The sequence below is a fragment of the Oreochromis niloticus genome, linkage group LG12, assembly GCF_001858045.2.
Source record: "Oreochromis niloticus isolate F11D_XX linkage group LG12, O_niloticus_UMD_NMBU, whole genome shotgun sequence".
In the NCBI taxonomy this organism is placed as follows: domain Eukaryota; kingdom Metazoa; phylum Chordata; class Actinopteri; order Cichliformes; family Cichlidae; genus Oreochromis; species Oreochromis niloticus.
In genome coordinates, this window is record NC_031977.2 from 19335190 (window position 1) to 19360616 (window position 25427).

The 25427-nt window shown below is 40.2% G+C and overlaps 1 protein-coding gene across 8 annotated transcripts in view; it reads left to right on the top strand.

Moving 5' to 3' along the window:
- Positions 1-25427, top strand: part of clip1a (CAP-GLY domain containing linker protein 1a) — a 26587-nt gene continuing 1160 nt past the window's right edge. Inside the window, exons 1-27 of one of the 8 annotated variants that reach the window (XM_005473410.3) lie at positions 4-277; positions 4044-4342; positions 4967-5529; positions 6222-6346; positions 6441-6657; positions 6774-6971; positions 7061-7152; positions 7369-7429; positions 9609-9713; positions 10898-11806; positions 11964-12080; positions 12386-12443; positions 12589-12672; positions 13841-13997; positions 14154-14319; positions 14716-14931; positions 16510-18963; positions 19603-19740; positions 19903-20009; positions 20169-20289; positions 20415-20467; positions 21267-21287; positions 22522-22639; positions 23182-23314; positions 23835-23887; positions 24500-24505; positions 25039-25166. In XM_005473410.3, coding sequence (XP_005473467.1) covers positions 4252-4342; positions 4967-5529; positions 6222-6346; positions 6441-6657; positions 6774-6971; positions 7061-7152; positions 7369-7429; positions 9609-9713; positions 10898-11806; positions 11964-12080; positions 12386-12443; positions 12589-12672; positions 13841-13997; positions 14154-14319; positions 14716-14931; positions 16510-18963; positions 19603-19740; positions 19903-20009; positions 20169-20289; positions 20415-20467; positions 21267-21287; positions 22522-22639; positions 23182-23314; positions 23835-23887; positions 24500-24505; positions 25039-25166 — 6491 coding nt within the window. In that variant the 5' untranslated portion in view covers positions 4-277; positions 4044-4251. Of the gene's footprint in view, positions 278-522; positions 820-4043; positions 4343-4966; positions 5530-6221; positions 6347-6440; positions 6658-6773; positions 6972-7060; positions 7153-7368; positions 7430-9608; positions 9714-10897; positions 11807-11963; positions 12081-12385; positions 12444-12588; positions 12673-13840; positions 13998-14153; positions 14320-14715; positions 14932-16509; positions 18964-19602; positions 19741-19902; positions 20010-20168; positions 20290-20414; positions 20468-21266; positions 21351-21676; positions 22501-22521; positions 22640-23181; positions 23315-23834; positions 23888-24499; positions 24506-25038; positions 25167-25427 lie in introns of those variants that run through there. The other 7 variants (XM_013275374.3, XM_025911991.1, XM_013275375.3 and 4 more) reach the window with 7 other exon arrangements.

Sequence of the window (25427 nt, forward strand, 5' to 3'; positions counted from 1 at the left end):
CTCTTTTCAGTGGCGGAAACAAGCTTCTTTAATCTATCGTTCAGCCTTCGAGGCAATGGAGTGCTCCATCTTTCGGCACATATCATCTTTGGTCGGCTCCCGCCCCTGACGTTTCCCTCTGCCGTTGGACAGGCGGTTCGCACGCTGGGCTGTGCCTGCCTCCCCGTGTGTGAGTCGAACGTAGTTCTTCTAAAAGTCGTCGAGGTTCTGTACTTAGCTTGCTAGCTGTGTTATTTTTTTCCCCTCGGACGACGAAGTCTGTACATAAACACATCAGGTCAGTACTTCCTCATCCCGTTTCCGTGTATTTTCTGGTCCAACAGCGGCTGATAAACACGCGTGAAAGTTGTTCAGGTGTTTTCAGACGTTACTTGAGGTGAGGTGTTAGTTTAGCTCACTAGCTAACCAGCCCATATTGCTTGTGGTCTTAACCACCGGCTCACTGAACCGCTTTGGGCCTCGCTGCTAGCGTTACTTAGCAACTGATCACATCTCCCCCCCCGACCGGGATCCATTTAAGCCGAAGAGGTGACCAGGCACCTCAGCGCCACAACACTATACGGAAATTCATTCGATACAGATGATTTTAGCTAACAATTAACGTGTGCTGAGTGAACTTGTAGCAGCAGTGTGCCCTGCTGGAGCGCCGGTGACATTGCGGAGACTTTTGGACTTGTGGAATTTGCCTTTCAGTCACTTAGCTTATGACACCGTTTTCTTTTGGGGGGCTATGTGGGAGGTGTGGACGTGTTGAACCTGTGTAGCGCTAATGTCTCCCATTCTTAGCGGAGAAGAGCTACCATTCAGCTAGCTGGTAAGGTGAGTTAGCTGACAGGACATTTTTAGAGCAGCGTTACCAGATGTGCCACCTCATCGACAGCTCCTCGGTCCGCTAGCCACTGGTAGGCAGAGGTGACAAGGCGAGTGTCGCTTACAGGCAAATTCGCTGACCTGACACAAAGATAACTGGGTTTACAGCTCAGCCACAGTGTGCAGTGTGTCAGTGAAGCTGCATTTAACAACGGAGACGCTTTCCATTTAAACGTGTAACTTGGGCTGGTATAATTAAGCCTTTTTGTTTCAGAAAACAACAAAAAGCACCTTAGCATGCAAAGGCCTCCTTGAGATATTTTGCTTGACTGATGCTCCAGGAATATGAGAAAATGGCTTGCAATGAGAGGCAGGGGGCTCATGAATGCTATCTTTTTAACATGCCATTCTGTGATGTTTCAGTACTGTAAGAACACATTAAAGAGGTAGGAAGTCTGTTTTTTGGTCATTCCAGGGCTTATTTATGTCTATTCACATTGGTATGAGCCAGGATCTGTGTAGGACAGGGGTGTGTCTGTATAATGGCAGCAAGGTGAGGGTTGTTAAATTCAAAACAAGTGAAGCTAGAGGACACAGGATGCTTTTGGCTCTAATTCTGTACCATTGAGGCTTTTCTTTGCCTTCGTTTGTCAGTGCTAGCAGGGGCCTGAATAATCCTCCCTGCAGATGTTTCCTCAAATAGGAAGAGCCAGAGCTTGACTTGGCCTTAAGATGACAAAAGCAGGAGAGAGAATGTGTGAGTCATGTCAGATAATGCACACATCTGAAGATGTAAAGGTATTAGTTTATTGCTTATGGACGCAATAAAATGCACCCTACTTGGTCTTTGTTTGGGGCAGGAGTTTAAAGGGATACCTTGGCAGCTCAAAAAGTGGAAATGGGCCTGATTCAGTAGTGAAGTCTCTGGCTAATATTAACCTTGTGGAAGACCATGTGGACTTGGGTAACCATTAACTCCTTCCAACTAGTAGTGAATATACTGAAGAATTTTAAGAACTTCTGTCTGGACGTTAATTTGTTTTCATCCTGTTTTGTGTGGGGGAGGTGGAGGACAGTTTAATCATCTGTCAGAGCCATAACACTCATATCCAATACTTTAATGGACGCTGAGCATGCAAACGTATGCAGTTGTGAAAATGGAAGTCATCTATGTTAATGAAGGTCTCTGAGAAGTCTCACTTCTGCTTTACAAGCTACTCTCTACCTATTTCTGTTTGTTTATTTACACCAGGGGAGAGATAAAATCATACTACATGTGATTTAATGTGAATCTAGTTAAGATTTATACTTTTTTTTGCAGGCATCAGTGTATTAAATCTCTTTAACTTTTGCAAAGCTTGAGTATTTGGTGTTTTTCCCAAGCTACAGATTAGACTGAGTCAGTGGCAAAAGATTAACATTACTGCTGTGGGAAATTCTTCACTGTGAGAGGATCATGTTCAGCTGACAGCATCAGCTCACCGATCAGAGCTGTAACATCCTCTGGTCAAGCTCATGTGATTTTTGTACTAGAGCTTTATGGTTTTTCTGATAGAACTAACCTTTTGCTTTCAAAACTCCCTGCACAATGAATGTAACCTCTGCGTATTGTACCACATGTTCATGGGTCAATCAGACTAGAAAGTGCAGTCTTGCATAGACAGTCTTCAGCTATAATGGCTTCCCTGTTTCGCCTATTTTTGACCTGAGGGCTTGAGTCAGTCGTCACTCAAAGACACAGCGGGATAAAACTGGAGCACTGCTTTCAAACTGGGTCGTGTCTGCTGATGGCCACCTTTCACTCTCTGCTGAGAAATATCTTGGAGGCTGCGTGAGAGCTTCCTTTCTTAAGTTGTTTAGATAAACCTGTGTAGTGCAGCTCTTAGGCCCTTTCAGGAATGAAAGGTATGTTTGTGTGATGCTGTTGAACAAGTCTTACATTGAATTTATTTTCTTTGAAGATTAGCGTGTCGCCTGACTCCAAAGAGGTTCATGTCATAGTTTGTTTTGAAGTGAAAAACTTTTAACGCTCTCAGGAATTCGATACATACACAGCTTGTTTCATTGTCCCGGAACGTTTCAGATGTTTGCGGTCAATGATTACAGGAATAGCTACGTATAATAAAATCATTTTCTTGACATTGTTCAAGCCCTTGAGCTCCTTGTTTTCACTCATAACATGACAAGGTGAAGCCCAAGTACAGAATTAAGTGTCAGTACACTAAATGAAAACCCTTGTTTGTATACTGGTAGAATTTCATTATAAGCAAATTTCTTTGCAGATTACATACAAAAACGGGTGTGATATTCCATGCTTGTATAAACAGTGTCTCGGCTGGATGGGGACATATGCAGGGTTTTTCCCTGCATATAAAAATATTTTTGGTATTTCCCCAAGGAAAATTGACAGTATTGCAATAGGAAAAATAAATTGTGCTGGTTTGGTTTCAATTACTTGAGCGTAAAATAATTTTTGTTTATCACATGGCCAAAAAAATTACCTTAAACAACACAGACTTCATAGAAGTCAGATAATACATAGCTATTTGTGTTCCAGTCCTGCCTAAGTGCATGTTAAAGGTCAGCAGATGTATAAAACATTATGATTATGATTGCACAGTTTTTGTGTCAAGTAAGTGACAGACAATTTCTGTTAAAATGGAGCGTTCAGCCAATCTGCTTGTGTGCTGAGGTAATCTGACAAACAGGATAATCTGCTGCCTGTGGTCGTGTTTCTGCAGTAATCCAGTTTTATAAAAAGCTGCCAGCCAAGCCTTACATGTTGTTCGATGTCAGAATGATAGATTGAGAGAGACCCTCTGTGACACAGTCTGTGGTCTGTAGTTAAGGTCACACATTATCAGACGTTCAGATGGCACTACCACAGACTGCACGTTGGTCAGGCTGTGAAGGGGTATTTTTAGGTCTAACTGTGATGTCGTGTATGCCGAGGAACTTGTTGTCATAACAAAATACCTCCATTACACAGCACTAAAAACAAAGTCTACAGATCATGGCTTGCAACAGGTGCACTGTTGTTTATTAGTTTAGTTAAATAAATTAAATAAATTATTTAAACAAATTATTTTTGTCATTGACAAAAAGAGTTAAAGGCAGAGGATATTGACAGAAGGCACACAAGGGTTATTGACTGATGAGTAAAAATACTTTAGTAAAGGTTCACAAAATCAAGTAATGTTACTTGTTTTGTTTTTCCCTGTCTCTCTCAACAGGGTCCTTTTTGTAAGAAGCGCTTTTTCTCCCTTCTCCCTTTTCCTCATTTTTTTTTCTTTTTTTTTTTCTTTTTTTGTTTATTAAATTTTGGTGCGGAGAGAAAAAGCATCGCCCTTCCAGAGCAGCAGGCAGTGGTTTTGATGGTCTGGGGTCAGTCTGTATCCAGGGACGAACACAAGCCTTGTGGTTCAGATCACAGGAGGAAACATGAGCACAGCCAAGCCCAGTGGCATTAAAGTGCCTAGCAAGATAGCTCGGCCACCTGGAACAGGAGCCCCCAAGACCAACCCCAGCACAGGTAGGAATACATGTCCAACCTCTTCAGCTGAGTAGCATTTGAATGCAGGTATAGCCTTATTTAAAACAATGTACATGTTTGGTGTTTTTTTGTTTTGTTTTTAAACTTACCGTAAACATGAAATTTGATTCTTGAATAAATAATTAGTATATTCTTAATGCAAGATTTCCCTTTGGTACCCCGTTAAGCAGCAAGACTTAAACAGATGACAGTACATTTATAGTGTTATATAAATATAAAAATTAGTGCTGTCAGCGTTAATCTCGTTAAAATGACATTAACGCCATAACCACATTAACGCGTCAAATCTCCGTTAGCAAGTGAACGCGGATTGCAGGGCTGCACGGCGTCAACACCGTTAGTGTGGTTAGCTCGTTAATGCGTTAGTGCCGTGCAGCCCCACGCACGGGGCGATCCACGTTGACTCGCTTATGGAGATTTGCTGCGTTAATGCGGTTATGACGTTAACGTCATTTTAACGAGACTAACGCTGACAGCACTAATAAAAATATATATACAAGGGGTGTGCTGTGTTTGCTCTGCATTTGTGACGTGTCTCTCTGATTCAAATTAATAACTTAAGGAGTTTTCTTAAAGTCTGCTCTCCCTCTCACCAAAATGCAGCTAAAACTGCTGTTGCAGACAAGTCAGCTGCAAGTACCAGCACGGGAGAGTCGGGGAATGTGGAGGAGAGCTTCCAGATTGGGGATCGAGTTTGGGTGAATGGAAATAAGCCGGGCTACATACAGTTTTTGGGAGAAACGCAGTTTGCCCCAGGACAGTGGGCGGGAATTGTTCTAGATGAGCCAATTGGGAAGAACGATGGGTCAGTAGCAGGGGTTCGATACTTTCAGTGTGAAGCCCTGCGAGGGATTTTTACCCGCCCCTCCAAGTTGTCTCGCACAGAAGGAGAGGCTAATGGAACTCAGACGGCACCGACATCACGCGCAGCATCACCCACTCCCTCAGTCGGAAGCGTAGCCACAAAAACAGCACCGCCTTCAAGTACTGCGACAGCCAAGAAGGCTTCAACAGCAACAACAGCAACAACACCAACAACACCAGCTACCCCAGCTACCCCATCTTCCAACCTTGCAAGGACAAACAGTGAATCTGTCTCCAACCTCTCAGAGACTGGATCGGTCAAGAAGGGGGAACGGGAACTGAAGATTGGTGACCGTGTGTTGGTAAAGTTTGTTAAAGTTTCTATAAGTAGAAAAAAAAAAAAAAAAAAGGTTGCTTACAGTTTTCTTCCCTGAATATTTCAGCAAAGCTACAAAAATCTGAAGGTTCTCCCTTTTGTGTTTTAGCAATGTCAGCAGGGCCTCGAGAATCACATGACTCATGAAGCCCTCCTCCAGTTTTTGGGAAACTAACAAATGAAATATGGTTGCTTTCACTTGTACTTTGAAACATTCACTTTTGAGTCAGTGAAGTAGTTTTAGTAACAGAGTATAGTCTGGTACAGTCACTCAGGTCTGCTTATAGATGTTGAGTGCATTGATTCCTCCTTTTCCTTTTTTCCCCGCAATCACGAGGATGTGTAGCACTTTAAGTAAAGAGGAAGTGTTACTCATGCCTGTTGGACAGCAGAGGAAATATGCTCACCATTACCAAATTTAGTAAACTTTCCAACTTTCCAACTGTGCAATTTAAATAATTTATTATTATTATAAATTATTTTATAAATGATTTATTTATAAAAATAAAATTTAATAAACACACACATACCCCACAATCCTGGCATGTTTGCATGTGTTGCTTTTATGGAATTATCTCCCTTGGGATTTATTACCAGGCAAAGCTGATTACTTTTTAGTCCCCTCTCATCTGTTAAGAGAATTAAATGTTGGCTAATCTTTGGTGTATTTCCTCTCAGGTTGGTGGTACAAAGGCAGGAGTAGTACGCTTCCTTGGAGAGACAGACTTTGCCAAAGGCGAGTGGTGTGGCGTGGAATTGGACGAGCCCCTAGGAAAGAATGATGGGGCAGTGGCAGGCACAAGGTACAGAAGCCACAAGATCTATAAACAAGTTGTGTATAAACTCAACCACACTCCTCCTTTTATTTAACACTTTTATTATTGTGGTTGTATTCAGATATTTTCAGTGCCAGCCCAAGTATGGCTTATTTGCTCCAGTGCACAAAGTCACACGCATTGGCTTTCCTTCCACTACGCCTGCCAAAGCAAAAACAACCGTTCGGAAAGTGGTGGCCACCCCGGCGGGGCTGAAGAGGAGCCCCAGTGCCTCATCCATCAGTACCATGAGCTCTGTGGCATCTTCTGTTAGTGCTAAGCCGAGCCGCACAGGGCTGGTGAGACACACTTATTTAAAAAAACAAAACAAAGAACAACAACGGTGTATTACCTGCGGCATTATGGTGAGAGACACGCAGCAGTATGAACATGGTACCTGTCTCTCTTTCTACAGCTGACAGAGACATCCTCAAGGTATAATCGAAAGATTTCAGGCACCACAGCCCTGCAAGAGGCACTGAAGGAAAAGCAACAGCATATTGAGCAGCTCATGGCTGAGAGGGACATGGAGAGGGCAGAAGTTGCCAAGGCCACAAGCCATGCTGGAGAAATGGAGCAAGAAATTACCCTGCTCAGGGATGAGCATGAGCAGGTCAACTCAGTCACTGAGCCTGAACTACAGTTAGAGTTTAGTATGTATTAATTTTATCTACTTTAAATGTTTGTCTGTGATTTTGACAGATGGAGGCAAAGATGGATCAGTTGCGTGCCTTGGTAGAAGCTGCAGACAAAGATAAGGTGGAGCTGCTGAATCAGCTTGAGGAGGAGCGTAGGTGAGAGTGTGGGACTAGTTAAAGATGCCCATGAGAGGTATATTAGGTCCTCTAGTTTCAGTGTTGTGAGACACTGAAAGTGGGGTGAGAGCTTTGCTCCCAGTGCTGTTGTTTTACAGTCATAAGGTAATAAATTTGTTGTTGGCATCGCTCTTGATCACTGCAGTTTAGAGGTGGCTTGTGCCTCAGAGAAGTAAATATGTTTCTGTTAAATAGGAAGGTGGAGGACCTTCAGTTTCGTGTTGAAGAAGTTTCCATTACCAAAGGAGACCTGGAGGTAAATACACAGCACGGATACACACCACTGACTTCTTATCTAAATTTACACTTCAGACGCAGTGGGCTGCCCCATTTACTGTGCCCGAAATTCCAGTTTACATAAACCCACATAATAAAGGGATTTAAAATGTTGGTAAAAATTGGAGCAAAATTGGAGTAGCTACTCCAAGGTCCAGTTTGGTGAATTTTGAATTTCAAATCAAACGAAGCTTCTCAACTAGAGTCCTATAATATAATATAATATAATATAATATATCTACTTTAATCTTACATGAGATTCACAGAAGTGTCAATTCAAGTCAATACAGTGTTTGCATTTAAACCTGCCCCCATTTCTGACATCAAATCTGACATCTTGATTTTGAAAGTGTTAGTTTTATGTAACTCCCAACTTAATGCAGACAGATAAATTATGTCATGATCTATTTACCATTTGTTATTGGGTTGGGTTTTTTTTTTTTTTTTTTTTTTTTAGCAACTTGCATCCCAAGTTGCAATATTGAGAGTGCAGTAGCTCAGTAGTATCTGTGTTTCTTTTCTAATTAAAGAATTTATTTATTCCACAGTGTTGCACAGGAAACCACCTCTGTTACTCTGAAGGCATCCTAGCTCAAAATAGATGTTTTAAACTGTGGGCTACAGGGTTAGAAACTCAATTTTCCTTCTCTTTAAATGTGTGTACTAACAGTTGAAGCAGCAGATATTCATAAATAATTTTGTGTAGTTAAAAAAAAAAAAAAAAATATGACCACCAAACTAAAAAATAATGTGTTAACTTCAAGCTGTTGAAGGTGTACTAATGTTGAGCTGTAACCCTCAGTAACCCTCTCTGTTCAGTGACGCGGTCTTATTGCTTCTTCTTCCTTCCCATCTTCGTCTTTCATGTCGGTCCAGTGCTCGGCATGGAACCACTGGAAATGCTCCCCTGACTTTTCACTACCCAGTCACAGTCCTAATTTCTGAGCCTGCCGCTTGCAACCAGGGAGGAATAACACCTATGTTAAGAGTTAAAATGTAATTTAATATATGTGTTTTAAGTTTTCTAATCAAACCGGTTCAACGTCCATACCACTGACTGGATATGGTGTATCAGATTGTTAAATATTAGTTTATTTTATCCAGTTGTATCCAATGAAGACCTGGGATAAACCATGGTCTACATACATTTAAAAGTGGTGCTATTCCAATTTTCCAAACAAACCCTTTTTTTAAACTTTTATTGTGTTTATGTAAGATTAGAAGCAGAGCGTTTTTCTAAGTAATGCTTTATTAAGGTTCCATAAAAATCTGTACTTGTAGCACCAAAATACAGAGAAAGCCACTGAGATCCATTCTATTCTTGAGCCTAAAGTGTTTCTGTTACTTATTGATTTCTGTTAAGTTGGTCACAAGTCTTGCACATGGTGGTCTGATAACTGCTGGTTTCTCACAACACTAAATATATAAAGTGTGGACAGTGGCCTCATCACCAAAGAGAGAAAGCAGTGTAGGTATTGACAACACTAATTGCTGTATATAGAAAACCACAATAATAAATGTCTTTATATTGACTTCGTCTGGTAAAATCGGACATCTTCTGTATATTAACATGCACCGACTTTGTGTTAGTGACACACAGGGATCAGGAAACTCCCAGTACTGCCTTCTCTCCACACCGTGGTGAAGTCATGTTAACTTGATTTTACTTGCTGGCTTGGCACACAGTTTAAAATTTTCTGTGTATCATAACAGTCTGTGTGATTTGTTTACCAGGTGACATTTTTTTTTGCATGGTTACTTCTAAACTGCTTCCATCAACATACTCATCCTGCACATCCATACTACATGCCCCCGTCGTCTGCTGCTTGTTTTGTTTTGTTTTTTCTTTTTTCTTTTCTCCCCACCGTTTCTTTAAAAAAAAAATCCCTATTTGCAGCTGTTTATGGCACAGCCTGAAAGTTCTGCATGGGGGTGTTTTCTCATTTCCACTCATCCACCACTATCCACACCCACCCAGTGTCCTTCCCTCAACCCTTTAAATACTCACTTGCACACAAAGACACACACACACTTTCACTGTCATCCCTATCCAACCCCTCCTTCCTTTCTCCTGTCTCCCTCCCTCTCTGTCTGCGTTGGGCTGGCATGTGATGGTGGCACTGGTGTGTTTTCTTCCTCTCCCCCTTGTTTACTAACAGACGCAGACCAGACTGGAGCATGCCCACATTAAGGAGCTTGAACAGAGCCTGCTCTTTGAAAAGACCAAAGCTGAGAAACTCCAAAGAGAGTTAGAAGACACTAGGGTAATGAATTCTGCTCTGCAGCGTGTTGCGTTGGGAAAAAGGCCCGTAGCCAAAAAATGTGCAGCAGTAACTGGACTCTTGCTGTATATGGGCTTGTGGTAAATGTACCCTACAGATGCATTTCAGCTTTACATAAAACTAATAACCCTGATCTTAAAAAGCAGATTAAATCATATACTAAAATATTAAACATCTTTGGTACATTTAAAATCCTAAATTAGTCTGCCCTGCTTACAGTTTGCAAATTAAATGTCAAAAGTATTAGTTTCTTTTGTCACACTTTATCAGATATTAAATTATCTCAAATTTACACTGGTCCACTCAAAATCTTTATATTTTGAAAATATGGAGGTTTTGACCTCCAAAACAATAACCATGTGCATCTGACAGAGAGACGCATGTTTTACCCATATTTTCCAGCAGATGGTTTTGTGGTATCACTGCTTAACCAGACAGACAAACTCCTCCCCAGCTTGTACCAAGCTAATCATTTTCCCAGTTATCCTATGTTCTCCTTTCCCGGTCCTTCCTGACATCCATTTGTCCCGCTTATTTGGTGTCCCTGCATTTTGCTAGTTTAAAACCAGATCCACCTCCCAGACCAGTCCACCTACATGTTACAGTCACAGTAAATGTATAGTTTCGAGGAGGATTCGGCCTGTAGGTTTAAAACTAAATATTTTTACCTTCCCAAACACTATGTAAAACAAACAAACAAACAAAAAAATAGTTTTGTACCAGAGCTTGATTGGTGTAAAAGTACTATAAAATATCAGGACTCCCTGAGATGTTTTTAGTTTGTGCGTCTAATAAATCATGATGTCAGTGAGGACACTTTCTAGTCTAATACTTGGTGGAAAATTTCTTGTACACTGCTGTAGCTCCATACATGCTTTCAGTGTTCACTTCCATTATTTGGATCATACCGTTTATAACCACAAGAGGTCAGTATAATGATTTTTTTTTTAACATCAAATGTTTTGTATCCTTCTCATTTAAAAAAGCAAATTGAGAAAAATTCTCACCCAGTAATCACTTTAAATTACTTTAACAATTAGTTTTTCATTTATTTAGTAAAAGTTAGTTATTAAATAATCTTATTAATCCTTTTTAAAAAATGTACTAAGATATTTAGTAGGCTAGTTTGAGATACATTTTTAAATAAAATTCTCCCGCTTTTTAAGGTTGCTACTGTATCAGAAAGATCCCGTATTATGGAACTTGAGAGGGACCTTGCACTTCGAACAAGAGAGGTAGCTGACCTGCAGCTGCGTCTTGGGGTCCAGCAGGGCTCTGAGGACTCAAACTCTACTCTTTCTCCCCTCCTGGAAGAAATAAACTCTCTGAGGGATCAGTTGGCTTCTCAAGAAAATAGTCTTCAAGAAGAGCTGGGTAAATACAAGGAGAAGCTAGAAGCTCAAGAAAAAATCCACAGTGATGCAGTTGCTCAGCTTCAGGCTACATCTGTGAGGCTCTCTGGTGACAAAGAGCAGCTGCAGATGCGCTTAAGTCAGGCAGAGAAGGAGAATGCTGACGCTGTTGAACTGTGGCGTTCAAAGTTGGAGGCTGCCGTTGCCTCTCACCAGCAAGCCATGGAAGAGCTGAAGGTGTCCTTCAGCAAAGGTGCAGGTGCTCAGACAGAAGAACTTGTAGAAACCAAAAGTGCACTTGAGAAGCTGAAGTTGGAACACAAGTCAGCTCTGGAGGAGGCCGAAGCCAAACACAAAGCCGAAGCTACGGCATGGACTCAGGAGTTGAAGGTGCTGAAGGCACAGGTGCTGTCTCTGACTGAGGACAAAGAGCGATTGGAGGAGTCACTTCGGTCCAGTGTTGAAAAAACAGAAGAGCAGCACCTGGTGGAGATGGAGGATGTTCTTGGAAAGCTTCATGCTGCTGAACTTAGGGTAAAGGAGCTTGAGGAGAAGGAAGCAACGCTAGCACAACAGGCTCAAGACAAGGATGGAGAAACCAAAGAACAGATGGCGGAAATGGTGGCTCTGCGCAGCAAAGTAGCACAAAGTAACCAGGAGCTTGTAGCTATGAAAGCTCAGCTAGAGGTGGTACAGAGCCAAGGAGACAAGCAGGATACCAAGGTGGGTTCTTAGTAACTTCATGATCACTAAATGCTCCCTTTTTGTTATGTGCCATATTTTTCTCCTGGTGATGTGATTATCCTTGGCTTGGTGTACCATTTTCATAAAATCATTGCTTTTGGTTTGTTATGCATTTCATCCATTTTATATGTTAAAGGTTGCTGAACTAAACTCTCAGCTGGAAGGCAAACAGCAGGAAGTCCTCTCTTTACAGCAGAGTCTGAATACTGTAATACAGGAGAAGGATACCCTGGAACAAGAACTTGGAGGCCTGGTGAGAACTGTGACTTAATTTTTGGTTTTGGAGATATTCTTCCCAAATTGTACCCCCTTTTTTTCCAAAGTTTACCTTTATCTTATTTCTGTTATTTCTCTGCTGCAGTTTTTTTATTTTTTGATATTTATTATATTCTCACACAACAAATCTGCATGTATATCTGCTGTAAGCCAGTGTCAGCTCATATTTACTGATCTAGTGGGTTGATCTCAGTATCGAACGCAGTTAAAACATTACATATTGGCAGTATGTCTATCGTAGAAGTGTCATATGAAAAAATTTTTCCTTCACTTTGCCCACAGAAACAAAAGGTGGCTGAAAGCACAGAGGAGCAGACTAAATCATCAAAAACTATGCAAGGTAATCTGAGTCACTCTGTGTTCAGTTACTGAAATGTTTTCACATCCCATTTTCCCGTCATCTGCTGTCATTCTACGTTGTTAATGTGCAAAATCTTCTAGTATGTAATTCTTTTGTTTGTTTGTTTTTTGTTTTGTTTTTGTAGAAACACTTGAGAAACTGAGTAAGAAAGAAGAGGAGTACACATCCTTGGCCCAAGAATCAGAGTCATTAAGAAGTCAGCTTGCTGGTAAGCTCATTATCATTTCATTGATCTAGGGCTGGGCGATATATCGAGTTTTTAAAAATATCGATATATTTTTATACGAGATATAAGCTGTGACAATTTCCTTTATATCGATATAATCTGTGTTACGTTATAATTATAGTTGTGGAGCCACAAGTTTGCCTCTCTTTCGTCCACTTTTGTCTTTACGCAACGTTACTCGACCTCGCCTCTCCTTCACTGAACACAACTCCCCCTCCTCCCCCATCGCTTCACCTGCAGGCAGCGACAAGATGGACACGGCAAATCTCCGTTAACGAGTTACTGCGCATCGCCCCGTGCGTGGGGCTGGACGGCGTCAACGTGTTAACGAGCTAACCACGCTAACGCCATGCAGCCCAGAGGGGCTGCACAGCCTAAAATCCTTTCATTCTCTCAAAAGTTGACAGCGCGCCGTTTGTATGAATTCTGGTTGTGCTTGATGACCGCGAACCGACTTTATGTGATACACGGCGCTCAGCAATCTGTCAAAAAACGAGTTTTAGTACGACTTTGGTAAGCTATGGAGCTGCACCGCTTGATGGATTGTCAGAGCATTACGGCTACTGAGGAGCCTCGCGTAGTAATACGTACTGTGCTTCAACGTAATATTACCGTACTGTGTGTGTATAAGGACCATAAATGGCACCTGTTAAGAGACATGGTTACGAAGCGGATTTCAAACTCCAGGCTGTCAGTCACGCAGTAGAAGTTGGGAACAGAGCAGCTGTGAAATCTGTCTATGTTATTATGCTCAGCGTCTTTTAGTGTACATTTTGACTGCACAATTGTGAGCTCTTTGTTATGCACAAAAACAACATAGTTTTATTTTATTTATGGAGCATCATTATTTAATAAATGCTCATAATTTATTTTTGAGTAGTTTTTTTCATGTACATCTATGCTGTATGTTAATAAAAGTGCCTGTGTGACATCTGGGACACAGCTTTGACTAAGAACTCTCTTTGTTCTTACTTTATGGCTTTAAAAAAATATCAAGATATATATCTTATATCGCCATCCAGCTAAAAAATATCGAGATATGAATTTTGGGTCATATCGCCCAGCCCTACATTGATCTATCTTTAAATATTGTGTGTGTGTACATTTTTTGTTTTAACAAAGTCATCTTTATTTTTATGTTTTTTTACAGGGCTGGAGAGGAAGCTAAAGGCTTCAGATGAAAAGAACGAGCAGCTTTCAAAAGACAAAAACAAGCTGGAAAATGATATCTCTGATATGATGAAGGCATCAGGTGATAGTTCTGTACAGCTGACCAAAATGAATGAAGAGCTCATACAGAAAGAAAGGTACCACACTTTAATTTTCCATCATTAAATATGACCTGATTACAATGTTTACTCAGAAAGAGTCAGATACTTGTTTTTCTTTTGTTTTAGTCCACGTAATTTGTAATTTATCCGACTGCTCACTGCACATGATCCTCTTCTTTTGTCATCACACAGGAGGCTGGAGGAGTTACAAAATCATCTAGCAGAGGAGAAGGAGAAGGTGGCACGCTTAAATGAACAACTCCAACAAGAAGTGTCCCACAAAGAGCACGAGCTCAAAGAGACTAGAGAGGCACATCAGACTGAAATAAATACCCTTCAGGAGAAGATCACTGCCTTGGTTAGTCACTAAAAATATGTTTTGATGCATATTTTGAGTACATATGTTGAGCTAGCATTTTCAATGCACACATCTATTTTTAGAAATGCTCACAGCATCTTTATTTCATAACCCACAAACACTTCTTTTAACGTCAGAGCGGTTAACTTATGGCAGGAATTAATCAGCCTGTTCACAGTGGACAGTCATCTTCCTCTACAAACTTTTTTCTTTTCTTATTTTTCTAAACTGATCCTGAGCCTTTGGTTAACTTGAATCCTTTTTTAAAGTAACATATTGCTTATTACTCATTGTAAATTATTCCACTAAAACATATTCTTTAGACATGAGCTGCATCAAAACAAGGCGACAAAAATTTTATTGTTGTTTTTCCCTTTCTTGTTCCCTGTTCTTTAGGAGAAGACTGTTAAACAGGGTGAGACCTTGGTTGAGGAGCTCAAGACCTCACAGGAGAAATCCCTCTCTCAGGTGTCTGAGCTCCATGCGAAGGAATTTGAAACACTGCAGAGTCAGGTTGACAAGTTGAAGCAGGAACTCTCTTCCTCCAAGGACAAAACCCAAGAGCTACAGAAGATGGTGTCTGAACTGCAGCCATACAAAGAGCAGGCCCAGGTAAGCGCAAACACCTTCTGGTGCATTTTTATTTTTGGCAATTTGGTAGCCTCAAAAGTGACTGATTTAAAACGGTTAAACGGAAAACGATGAGGAAGATATATTTAACTGTTTTGGGGTTTTTTTGTTGTTGTTGTTTATTTACGTTTTGCCATACACATTATTTATGTTGAGTTGCTCATTTCCCCTCGTATTACAGTTAATAACAAGCCCTACAATCATAGGCACCATGGATTGCATGCTTGCAGGGGTAGAGCTTATAAAATTCTGTCTGTGTTTATAGACGGTTTATGGTTATTAGTGGAAAAACATTCACATAAAGAGAAATGATTAGTTTTAAATGCTGTGCACATGGATCCCATGTTCACCTTCAGATGAATCTGGATTTCCATGGATTAAGAAAGTTTTCAGACCGTAAACTTTTTTGAGAACTTCAGACCAGGATGACACGGATACAATTACAGACATAAACCCAAAATGACAAAGTTATTGTCCAAATTTATGAATTTGTTTCTCCAAAAAAAACATCATACTGGTTGCTGAGCTGTACAGATTTATAATGTGGATACTGGACCATATTACAAATTGTATGTTTAAGTATTGATTTAAAATTTCTCTTAATTACATTAAGTGATAACTATTATTTGTAGCATGCCCCTGCTAGCATGTTTCATAAGCTTGTCTTTTTTTCTTTTGTTAAAAATTAGAACATTTTCACTTTTCAAAAAATTGATTTGTTTGTGTCAGTGCTCACTTAAAAAGTTTAGTTTACATTCATTAGTCATGAGATTGAAATAGTTGATTGGTTGAACCAAAGTTGAGTATTGATGCGTTCTAATGTGTTTTTGTGAATTTTTCAAAACTACTTTTTGTTAGGTGCAGGCAAAAGGTTTGGTTTTCTTCATCTGATACTATCAGTCTTTGCTCTCTTTGGTCTTCCAGGACCTCAAATTTCTGCAATCTAATAATCACCACAGCCTGATTATGGACTCTTTTATTTTGATCAGCACCTCTTTAACCTGTTAACTGTCAACCACTAACCAAATGGAATAAACTCAAGACCTTTCTATATAGAAGATCAATTTCAGGCCCCAGTGTGGCCAGTTTTCTCATTATTTCATGAACAAATATCAATCTGTTGTCCAGTAACTGAAAAATAAAGGGATGATGTATATTACAGTACCAAAAGGTTTGCTGACAGCTTTTCATTGTGAACGTGAGGCTTAAAGGGAACCAATCTAAGTTGTTCAGGGAATATTCTTTGTAACCCTTTAATTTAAATGTGAAAGTGTTTTCAATCACATCTTGATTGCTTCATTTTAGATGCACTGTTCAAGTCGTATTTAAAGAAAGCCAAAGTGAAAATGTTCTGCCTCCTATTTCTATATGTATATCTTTTGAAAATCATTGTGGTGTAAGCTCTGGTGTGATCTTTTTCCATTTTTGATGCTTCTGCAGCTTAACCTTTCCATTTGCATATGACTGATATCCATATCTGCTTGGTTTATTTTGTATTCATTCATTCCTTGCTTTGGGTATTCCCCTCCCTTTTTTTTCTGTCATCTTTTGTTTTCCCAGTGTTTTTCTGCTGAGCTTGACTCCTACAAGCATGACGTTGAACAGTTGTCCAAAAAACTGGAAAAGCAAAGCCTAGATCTGGAAAATATATATAAGGAAAGTGAGGATTTTAAGGCTGAGAAAGGCAAACTGGAGAAACAGCTTTCAGATGTTCAGGCTAAGCTTTCTGCCCTTGAGATTATTCACCAGGAACTTTCAGTCCAGAATAAAGAACTGCTTACAACCAGAGAAAAGCTAACAAAACGCCAAGAGGAACTGCTCGCCACTAAGAAGCATTCAGATGAAGAGAAGGTTTCAATGATTGAGGAACTCGACAAGCTCAAAAACCTTCTTCTAGAAGGACAGACTGAAATCAAAGATCTGCAGCAAAGTAAAAGTGAAAATCTGGCTGAAATCGAGGAGCTTCAAAGACAAAATGCAGAGAAGAATGACTCTATCCTAAAGCATCAACAGGACATTGAGCAAATTGAAGCGAAAAAGAAGCAGCTACTTGAGGATTACGAAAAAGTCTGCAAGGAGAAAAACCGGCTTGAAGAGGACCTTAATGAAAGCAAGTCAAGGCTGACGTGTGAGAAGGACAATCTGATTTTGGAGAGAGATTCTGCTAGAAATGCTAAAAAGTCTCTTGATGCTAAGAATGCTGAGTTGCAGGCAAAACTGAAATCCCTGAACTTAGAAAAAGAAGATCTCACAATGAAGAACACCCAGCTCCAAGCCCTAGCAGAATCGCTGACAAAAGAGAAAGCAGAGATGTCCTCTGAAATCAGCGCATTTGTGGAGGACAAAAAGAGCCTTGAGACTGTGAAGGAGGAGCTCCAGAATAAGCTTAGTATTACAAAGAAAGACATGGAGAGCTATATCCGTGAATGTGAAGAACTTAAAGTCTCAAAAATTAGCTTGGCCCAGATGCTTGAAGAATTCAAGACAAGCAGTCAAGTGACTGATTCTGAAAGGATTCACTTGCTACAGGAGAAGGAAGACCTTCTTGCAATCCAAAGAAAAACCTCTAACGAGAAAGAAGAGCTTCTCAGAGAGATACAAGAATTAAAGGAAAAGCTTCAAGTATCAACAGAACAGCTGACCCAGACCAGAGAGAAATTTGAAGAAACGTTAGCATCTGTTGAGCAAGAGAAGCAAGCGCTTCGTCTTCAGAATTCTGAAACAGAGATGGTTCTCCATGCTTTACGAAAAGAGAAGATGAGCCTGGATTCAGCGCTGGAGCAGCAGAAAATGGACTATGAGCGTTTGGCTGGGGAGAAGGAAGAGTTAGAAGAGAAGCACACAAAGACCGTATCTGACAAAAGTGCTCTTTCTCTTGAACGTGGTAAGCTAGCTAGTGATATCCGAACAATCAATGACCAACTGGATAGTTGCTCCAGAACTAATGTTAACCTTATTCAGGAGAAGAATCACTTATCAACAGTGCTGGAGGAAACCGAGCTGCAAAAAAAAGAGTTTGAAGCCAAGTTGACTTCTTTGAAACTGGAAAAGGCTGACCTACAAAATGAACTGAAGAAAAAGTCCTCTGATAGTGAAATGCTTGAAAAGAGCAAAGCTGAACTCAGTGAAGAGCACAGTAAACTAAAACTGAATTTTGAGAAGGCTAACTCTGAGCTTGTTAATCAGGTAGAGAAACTTACAGAAGAACACAAACATCTTCAGTCCTTACAGACTGAGGCAGAGAGAAAAGTGTTGTCCTTGCAGAAGGAGAACCAGGAGCTGGTTCAGGAGATCCAGGAGTTGAAAAGTCAGATTAATTCAGTCTCTGATGCCAAGAATCTACTTGAGACCCAGCTGCAGACTGAATCTAATGAGCGCAGTAAAGCAGTGTCTGACCACGATCATCTTTCCAAGCAAATTGAGGAACTGCAGAGAGCTTTGTCCAAAGTTGCTGAGGAAAAAGAAGAGCTTTCATCCAACTTAAGCAATACTGAGGAGCAAAAGAAAGCCTTTATGGTGGATGTGGAGGCTTTGAAGGCACAACTGAAACGCCAAGAGCAAGAAAATTCTCAGTTGACAGAAGATAAAGACCAGTTATTATCGAAGCTGGAGGAGCTGGGCAGACAGATGACCTCACTGACCACAGAGAAGGAAGAGCTGTTAGCCAGCCGGTGTAAACTAGAGCAGGGGATTTCTTCCCTCCAGACGGACCAGGAGAACTGGCTTGCAGAGCAATCAAAACTTCTTGAAGAGTTGAAGTGTTTGCAGGTTAGTCAGGAAAAACTACAGGTAGATGTTAAGGTCCTACAGACAGACAAAGAAACTTTGGAAAAGCAATATCAAGATGCTGTAGCCGAGGTATCTGCTTCCACTGCTGTAAAAGAAGAAATTTCCTCCAGCATCGCACATCTAACAGCTCAGAAGGATGCCCTCCAGGTGGAGAGGGATGAAGCCACCCAGCAAGTCAGGCAGCTGGAATCACAGCTAAAAAATGCCATTTCTAAGCAGCTTGAGGTATTTGTCCTCCAGTAGTAATCACTGATTAACACACGTTAGAACGGCTGGGGCTATGTCACCCTCTCACTGCATGCCTGCTGGTTTGTCGCACTGTCCCTCTGTTCTTTATGTCTTAACACTTTCCATTTACTAACCAGTGTTGACCTCTTTTAGCTCCCAGCCTTAGCCTGTGGGTTTATAACGTGATCTGATGTTGGGCAAAAATTCCTGTTGATCATATGATTATGTAGGTGTTAGGTGATCTGGGTCCTGCTCAATGATAAATGAGAAATGCCATAGCTTAAATAGTTGACTGTCTCTTCCACAAGACAATCAGCTGTCAGTGTCCGTTCTGAGGCCACAGGATTTAAGTCTTTATGTACTAATTATGTTTCCTTATTGTCTTCATGTTGTTCATTTTTAGGCACACTGTACTTGGATTGCAAAAACCTGAGGTCTGATAATTGTCGAGCTATTTGAGGAAATTATTTAACATGTAGTTAATTCAATTTTTTTTTAAATTGGTGCCAAAACAAATCATGCATTACGAGTAGTTAAATCTGATCTGCGCATTTCTAATTCTAGGGTTTTGGTTAAAGTAATTTGGTGTCCTAACCTGCTTTTAATTTCAATCTGTTCTGACCATTCGCTGTTTAGGCTGCAGAGGCCTCTGGCAAGACAGCCGAGGCTCTCGAACAGCTGACAAAAGAGAAGGTCGTGTTGATGCAGCAGAAGAATGAAGTCCAGTCTTTGCTGGACGAGCTGCAGACTTCCAAGCAGGAGTTGGAAACACAGGTAACAGATGGGATTTTGAATAGAAACCTCTAATAATGTAGGCTTGGGCAGAAGTGGCTTTTTGTATAAAGTGATGTGAAAGTGATGGTGTGAAGTAAAAATATTCTGATTGTATTTATCTCCACCTTTTGTTGTTTGTTTGTCTGTTTGTTTTTTTTAAAGCTGGAAACGCTGAAGAAAGAGAACTCCAAGTATCAAGAAGATCTTAATGTATCCAAAGAGCAGCTTTGCACTGAAACTCAGAGGAGCAAAAGTCTGTGCCAGGAAATGTGAGTACATCCTCATCCTCAACTGTTTTCTGTCAACTAATCAACTGACAACTAAATAGCATATTATTGTAAAGATATGAAAAGCCAGTGTATGGTCTATTTGAGTTGAAAAATTACTTGGATGAGTTGAACAAAAATTACAACAAGGTTTTTCTCCAGTGAGGAGCTTAAAGAAGCGGTCTCTGTGAAGTCGCAGTCCCTGCAGACGCTCCAAGATGAGAAAAACAGACTGACTCAGGAGCTGGATAATAAACACAAAGACCAGAGTGATGTTGTGAAGGTTTAAACTTTATTCTTTGGATACAGAGACCCACATGATTCTGATTTTTAAATTCAGCTGACAGTGACTGAATATTAACCGTTTTGTGTTTTGTTTTTGTTTTTGTTTTTTTTTTTCTTTGCCAGCTTAAGGATGAGCACTCAAAGCTCAAAAGACGTTTGGAACAATTGAAACAAAGGTAAAATTATTCCCACCTGCATTACGTGATTCACGCAAAGTGGACCTGATATGTTTTTCTTTGGTTTCATGAAATGTTTGTTTTTAATAATCAGACCACTTACAAATATGTAGTAAATATCACTTTATGATTCTTGCTTTTGCAGAAAAAGATTTAAAAAGTCTTTTAAAAAATCTTCTACTTAATTTGATATTTCTTTGCATTTCCCCTCATATACATCTGTTACCAGAAATGTATATAGACACTGGTTTGTACAGCTTGTGATTGACTAAATCCACACTAATATTAATAATATTATCATTTGAATATTCAGAGAAACAACATGTCCTGCTATAATCTTGCTGCATAACTTTTTTCATATTCACCCTCATATTATTGATCCATTTTAGTCTCAGTTTTTACAACATTTGAGAAGTTGCCCCCCCCTCCCAGGGTTTTTAAGCCTGTTGTCCACATTGGCAAGCAGGAGGTGGCGCCCAGCCACCAGGTTCAAAAAAAGCCTAGATGCAGCCAATGAAAGAAAGCAAAATAGTAAAATTCAAAATGTAGCTGAATTAGCTTTTTTTTTTTTTCAGACAGACAACTGAGGAAATGTATTGTTTCACAGTGAAAGATAATGATTGATCATTTGAAGTGTTGGTCATTGAAAGCTACTTTAGTAGAGTGCAAGATAAAAATGTGGCGCTGGGAATGAGGAGGTCCACTTTAAAGCCTTTTATAAACAGCATACACGAATGACTTCAGCTACTAAACATCTGAACTGATGATTAAGTGAATATGCTCTTCCTTTCCTTTAAAGCCTGCCAAATAATGCCTTCAGGTACTTAATGCTTTTTAATATTACTCCATGTCAGTCATGTCACAGTGTAAATATACATTCACTCGCCAATTCATTAGGTACAAACTGAGCATCAGAATGAGGAAGAAAGGTGTTTTAAGTGACTTTGAACATGGTATGGTTGTTGGTCTGAGTATTTAAAAAAACAAAACAAACAAAAAAACCTGCTGTTCTGCTGTGATTTTCTCACCCAGCCATCTCTATAAAGATAGATTAAAAAAAAAAAAAGAGAGAAAATATCCAGTTAGCAGCAGTTCTCGGGATGAAAATTCCTTGTTTCTTCCAGAGGAGAAGGACCACACAGCTTTAAGATGATAGAAGGGTAACAGTAATCCAATAACTATTTGCTACAAGCAAGGTATGCAGAAGCGCGCCTCTGAACACGTCGAACCTTGAAGCTGGTCTAGAGCAGCACAAGACTACACTAGGTGTCACTCTGGTCAGCTAAGAATGGGAAACTGAGGAAACTTGCACAGGCTCAACAAAATTAGACAATAGAAGGTGGGAAAAACACTGCTTGGTCTGAGTCTGAATTTCTGCTTCAAAATTCAGAATGTAGGTTCAGAATTTGGTGCAAAAAAACATGAAAAAATTGATCCGTCCTGCCTTGCATCAGCAGTTCAGGTTGGTGAGGGTGGCGTAATGGTGTGGGGGATATTTTCTCGGCACAATTTGGGCCCCTTGCTACCAAGTGGGCATCGTTAAAACACCACAACCTGTCTGAGTGTTGTTGTTGACTATGTGCATCACTTTATGACCACAGTGTACCAGTTTACTGATGGCTGCTTTCAGCAGGCTAATGCACCATGTCACAAAGCTCAAATAATCTCCAGCTGGTTTCTTGAACATGACAGTGAGCTCCTTTTTGGATGTGGTGGGAAAGAGATTAGCATCATAGATGTGCAACCACACATATTCCAGCCACATTTTGAATATGTGCCACTAAGAATTAACACAGCTTTGAAGACACAAGGGAGTCCAACCTGGTACTAGCAAGGTGTGCCTAATGAACTGGCTTTTGAGTGTATATTGACCACATTTCTGTAAATCTGTACAAGACACTAATGCTTACAGCTCCATCCCACCTGCATGACATGTTGTTTGTACTGGATCTCAGTTTTAGCGTCGTCTTCAGTACATTTGCTGTCTTACAATTAGAAAATTTTGTCCGTAGAAATAAACTTTCTCCATTTGTCTCCTGAAATCTGTGAAATAGTGAGAGCACCTTGAAGGAACAGCTGGATAAGGAGAAGGCTGCCCTCCAACAGTCCATCCATAAAAACAGTGCCTTAATATCAGAAAAGGACCAGCAGGTGGAAAACCTCAAGAGCGAGGTAATTTATTTTAAGTTGTTACAGCAAATCACAGACAGGGGAAGGATGTTGTAACATAATTCTGAAGCACAAACCTTTTCATCTGATTGTTGTTGATGGAGTCTGTGCACTGCAATACCAAGTGTTTGTTCCAAGGAACATTTTTATGTCAGCTGGCTGTTAAATGCCGTGTGTGGCTTTCAGTGTCATTTCCCTGTCACAGTTGGTATAGCTTTTAATTGGAGGTTCGAGGCACATTTCTTTAAAGTCAGAGGCTAGAAACAGGAAGTTACTTCTAGGTCATAAAGTGTGGCCACGCTTTCTGCTTAAAAATGAAACTTGAAAGTGCATATGTGAAATGCAAGAAACATCTGGAGGTGGTGACACATTTCTGTTTTGCTTTCGTCTTCTTATTTTGAATATACTCTCAAATCTTGGCTTCAAGATTGGCTGAGATTGTATTTGTACAATGTGTGTTTATTTTGTACTATAATGCTGAAAAGAAACATTGTTGTTTCAGTAATTTAATATCAAGGGTTGTTTTGTTTTGTTTTTCATCATAGCTGGCTGTAGTACGTGGGGAAAGTGCCTCAGTTAAGACACTGCAGGGTACAATTCAATCCTTGGAGCAGGACAAAGCTACTCTACAGGCGCGTGTGCAGAGACTGGAGAAGGATCTGACTGCAGGGCCTGTTGGTAAGTCCTCAGGCACAACAGTGCACGGTTTCAACATAGCCAGATTTTGTGTCACCTGGCTCAGATAATTGATATCAGAATGGTGGTCTGCTGGCCTGTGCTTCAGGCTATGTGTGTTTGTATTTATTAAAAAAAGGGGGTGGGGGGCATTTGATGTGTTCCTGCTTCTTCCCACAATGATGCAGCGCGTGCAGCACCGCTTTCTTCTGCAGTGTTAGTCATTTACTGCTCAGCAGTAAAAATGTATAAAATGTATTCCTTCAGCAAAGAGTCTATATAGCATGTTGAGGATACTGAGAGTAAAAGGTCAATGAAAATATGCCATGAAGGTTGATTTTAATCCAAAACTGCACAAACATGCTTATGTTATGTAGACTGGAGTAGCTGTGGCGGTCTAGCCAGGTCCCTTTACCTCATTAACCCTTTAATCTCATCTTGTACTGCAGCCATTTGATAGCAACAGAATTAATTAAACTTGAAAGTGCATCCATCCAAAGGTAAACTAATTTCTGTTTTCCAGGTGATGCAGCGTTGGACCAAATGAGGGAGGATAAGGAGACTGCAGAGAGTCAGGTGTGTACTGCAGCACTCCCGATTGACATCGGTGAACAGACTGAGAGTTTTGCTTTGTCTATTTTATTCTTTTAACACATTCAGTGTAACAGTGCTTTCCTACCCTGCCCGTTTGGGGCAGCTGTATGGAAACAGACTTCCTGAATGCTGTTTGTGAATGACTGGGCTGTTTGCTCATACAGTACTACTAAATGACACTGTTTTTGTTTGTAGCAACAGGCTATATAGTGGATTTTATAGTTCTGTTGACTCATTTAATTCTTACAGTATAATGTTTTGTGGAGGTGAATTTAGTGGAGTTTAATTTCACTGAAAATATTTGAAGCTTCTGTCATCTCAGGCTCTACAAGGATGACTGATAAAGCCAAAAAAGTTGGTAACACACTTCCATCGGGTCACCTCTGTGAGCGTGTTTCCAGCTTCACGAGTTTCCCTCCCATGTTTATTCTAAAAATGTTATACTGTAGTACGTGTCTGTGATGACTTGAGCGTGTTGTCGAGCAGAAGTCCTAATTTGAATTTCACTTTCTTTTTTTTTCTCCTTCTCTTTCTTTATTCCAACTCTTCTCCTCTGCCCTGTCTCTGATGTTGGCAATGCTGCACCACCATCAGGCAGCGGTTTGTTATTGTTTTTCATCAGCTTCACTTGTGCATGTTTGTCCATCACTGTGGCTCTTATGTTTCATGTGGTTGAGTCACATTATTTGGTGTGAAAACTACAAATGTCCTCCAAAGATGAATCGAGCTTGATTTAAGCGTTCAGTGAGCGCTCTGTTAAAATTCAGACGTTTTAATTGGCAGCCGTTAATCATCATAAGCGAGCTTTCTTTGTGGCTCATTTCAAGCTTTGATTCTTCTTTGACTCGCAGTAGCCACTCGGCACCTTTTTTTTTTTTTTTTTTTTTTGGTTTTATTTGTTTTATAAGGGGGGTTTAATTTTTGGGAATATTTAGTGACACGTAGTTACTGTTGTCGTAACATCACCATAGTTACTATCCACATTGTTTTAGTAATCAAAGCCTTTGAACATAGTACAATAAGTCTAAGAGGAAGACCCCCATTAGCTGTTTAAAATTATTAATATCTTAGAAAATGTTGTGCTCGTTCTCCAGGGGCAGCCTTGATGCTAATGTTGTGTGTTTCCTTTACAGATTGATTTCCTGAATTCAGTCATTGTGGACCTCCAGAAAAAGAACCAGGAGCTCAAGGACAAACTGGAAAAAATGGCAGCTGCTGCCCTTAATGGGAATAATCCAAGTGAGCTGGATAACTATGACGGGTAAGTCCAATTCACAAAAGAGCTTCTCAGGTGTTTAAAATGATGTTCGCTGTGTGGCGATGACTCTAAACAATTTCTCCTTCTCCTTTCCTCCTTTTCTTCTGCTGCTTCTCCATTGTTTTTGTTCATGATTTTCTCCTTTTGTTCCTCCTTTTTCTCTCCTTTTGCTTCTTCTTGTGGTTTTTTCTTCTTGTCTTCTCCTTTTTTTCTATACCCTTTTTTCTTCTCCTCTTTTTTTCTTCCTTCTTTTGCTTCTTCTTT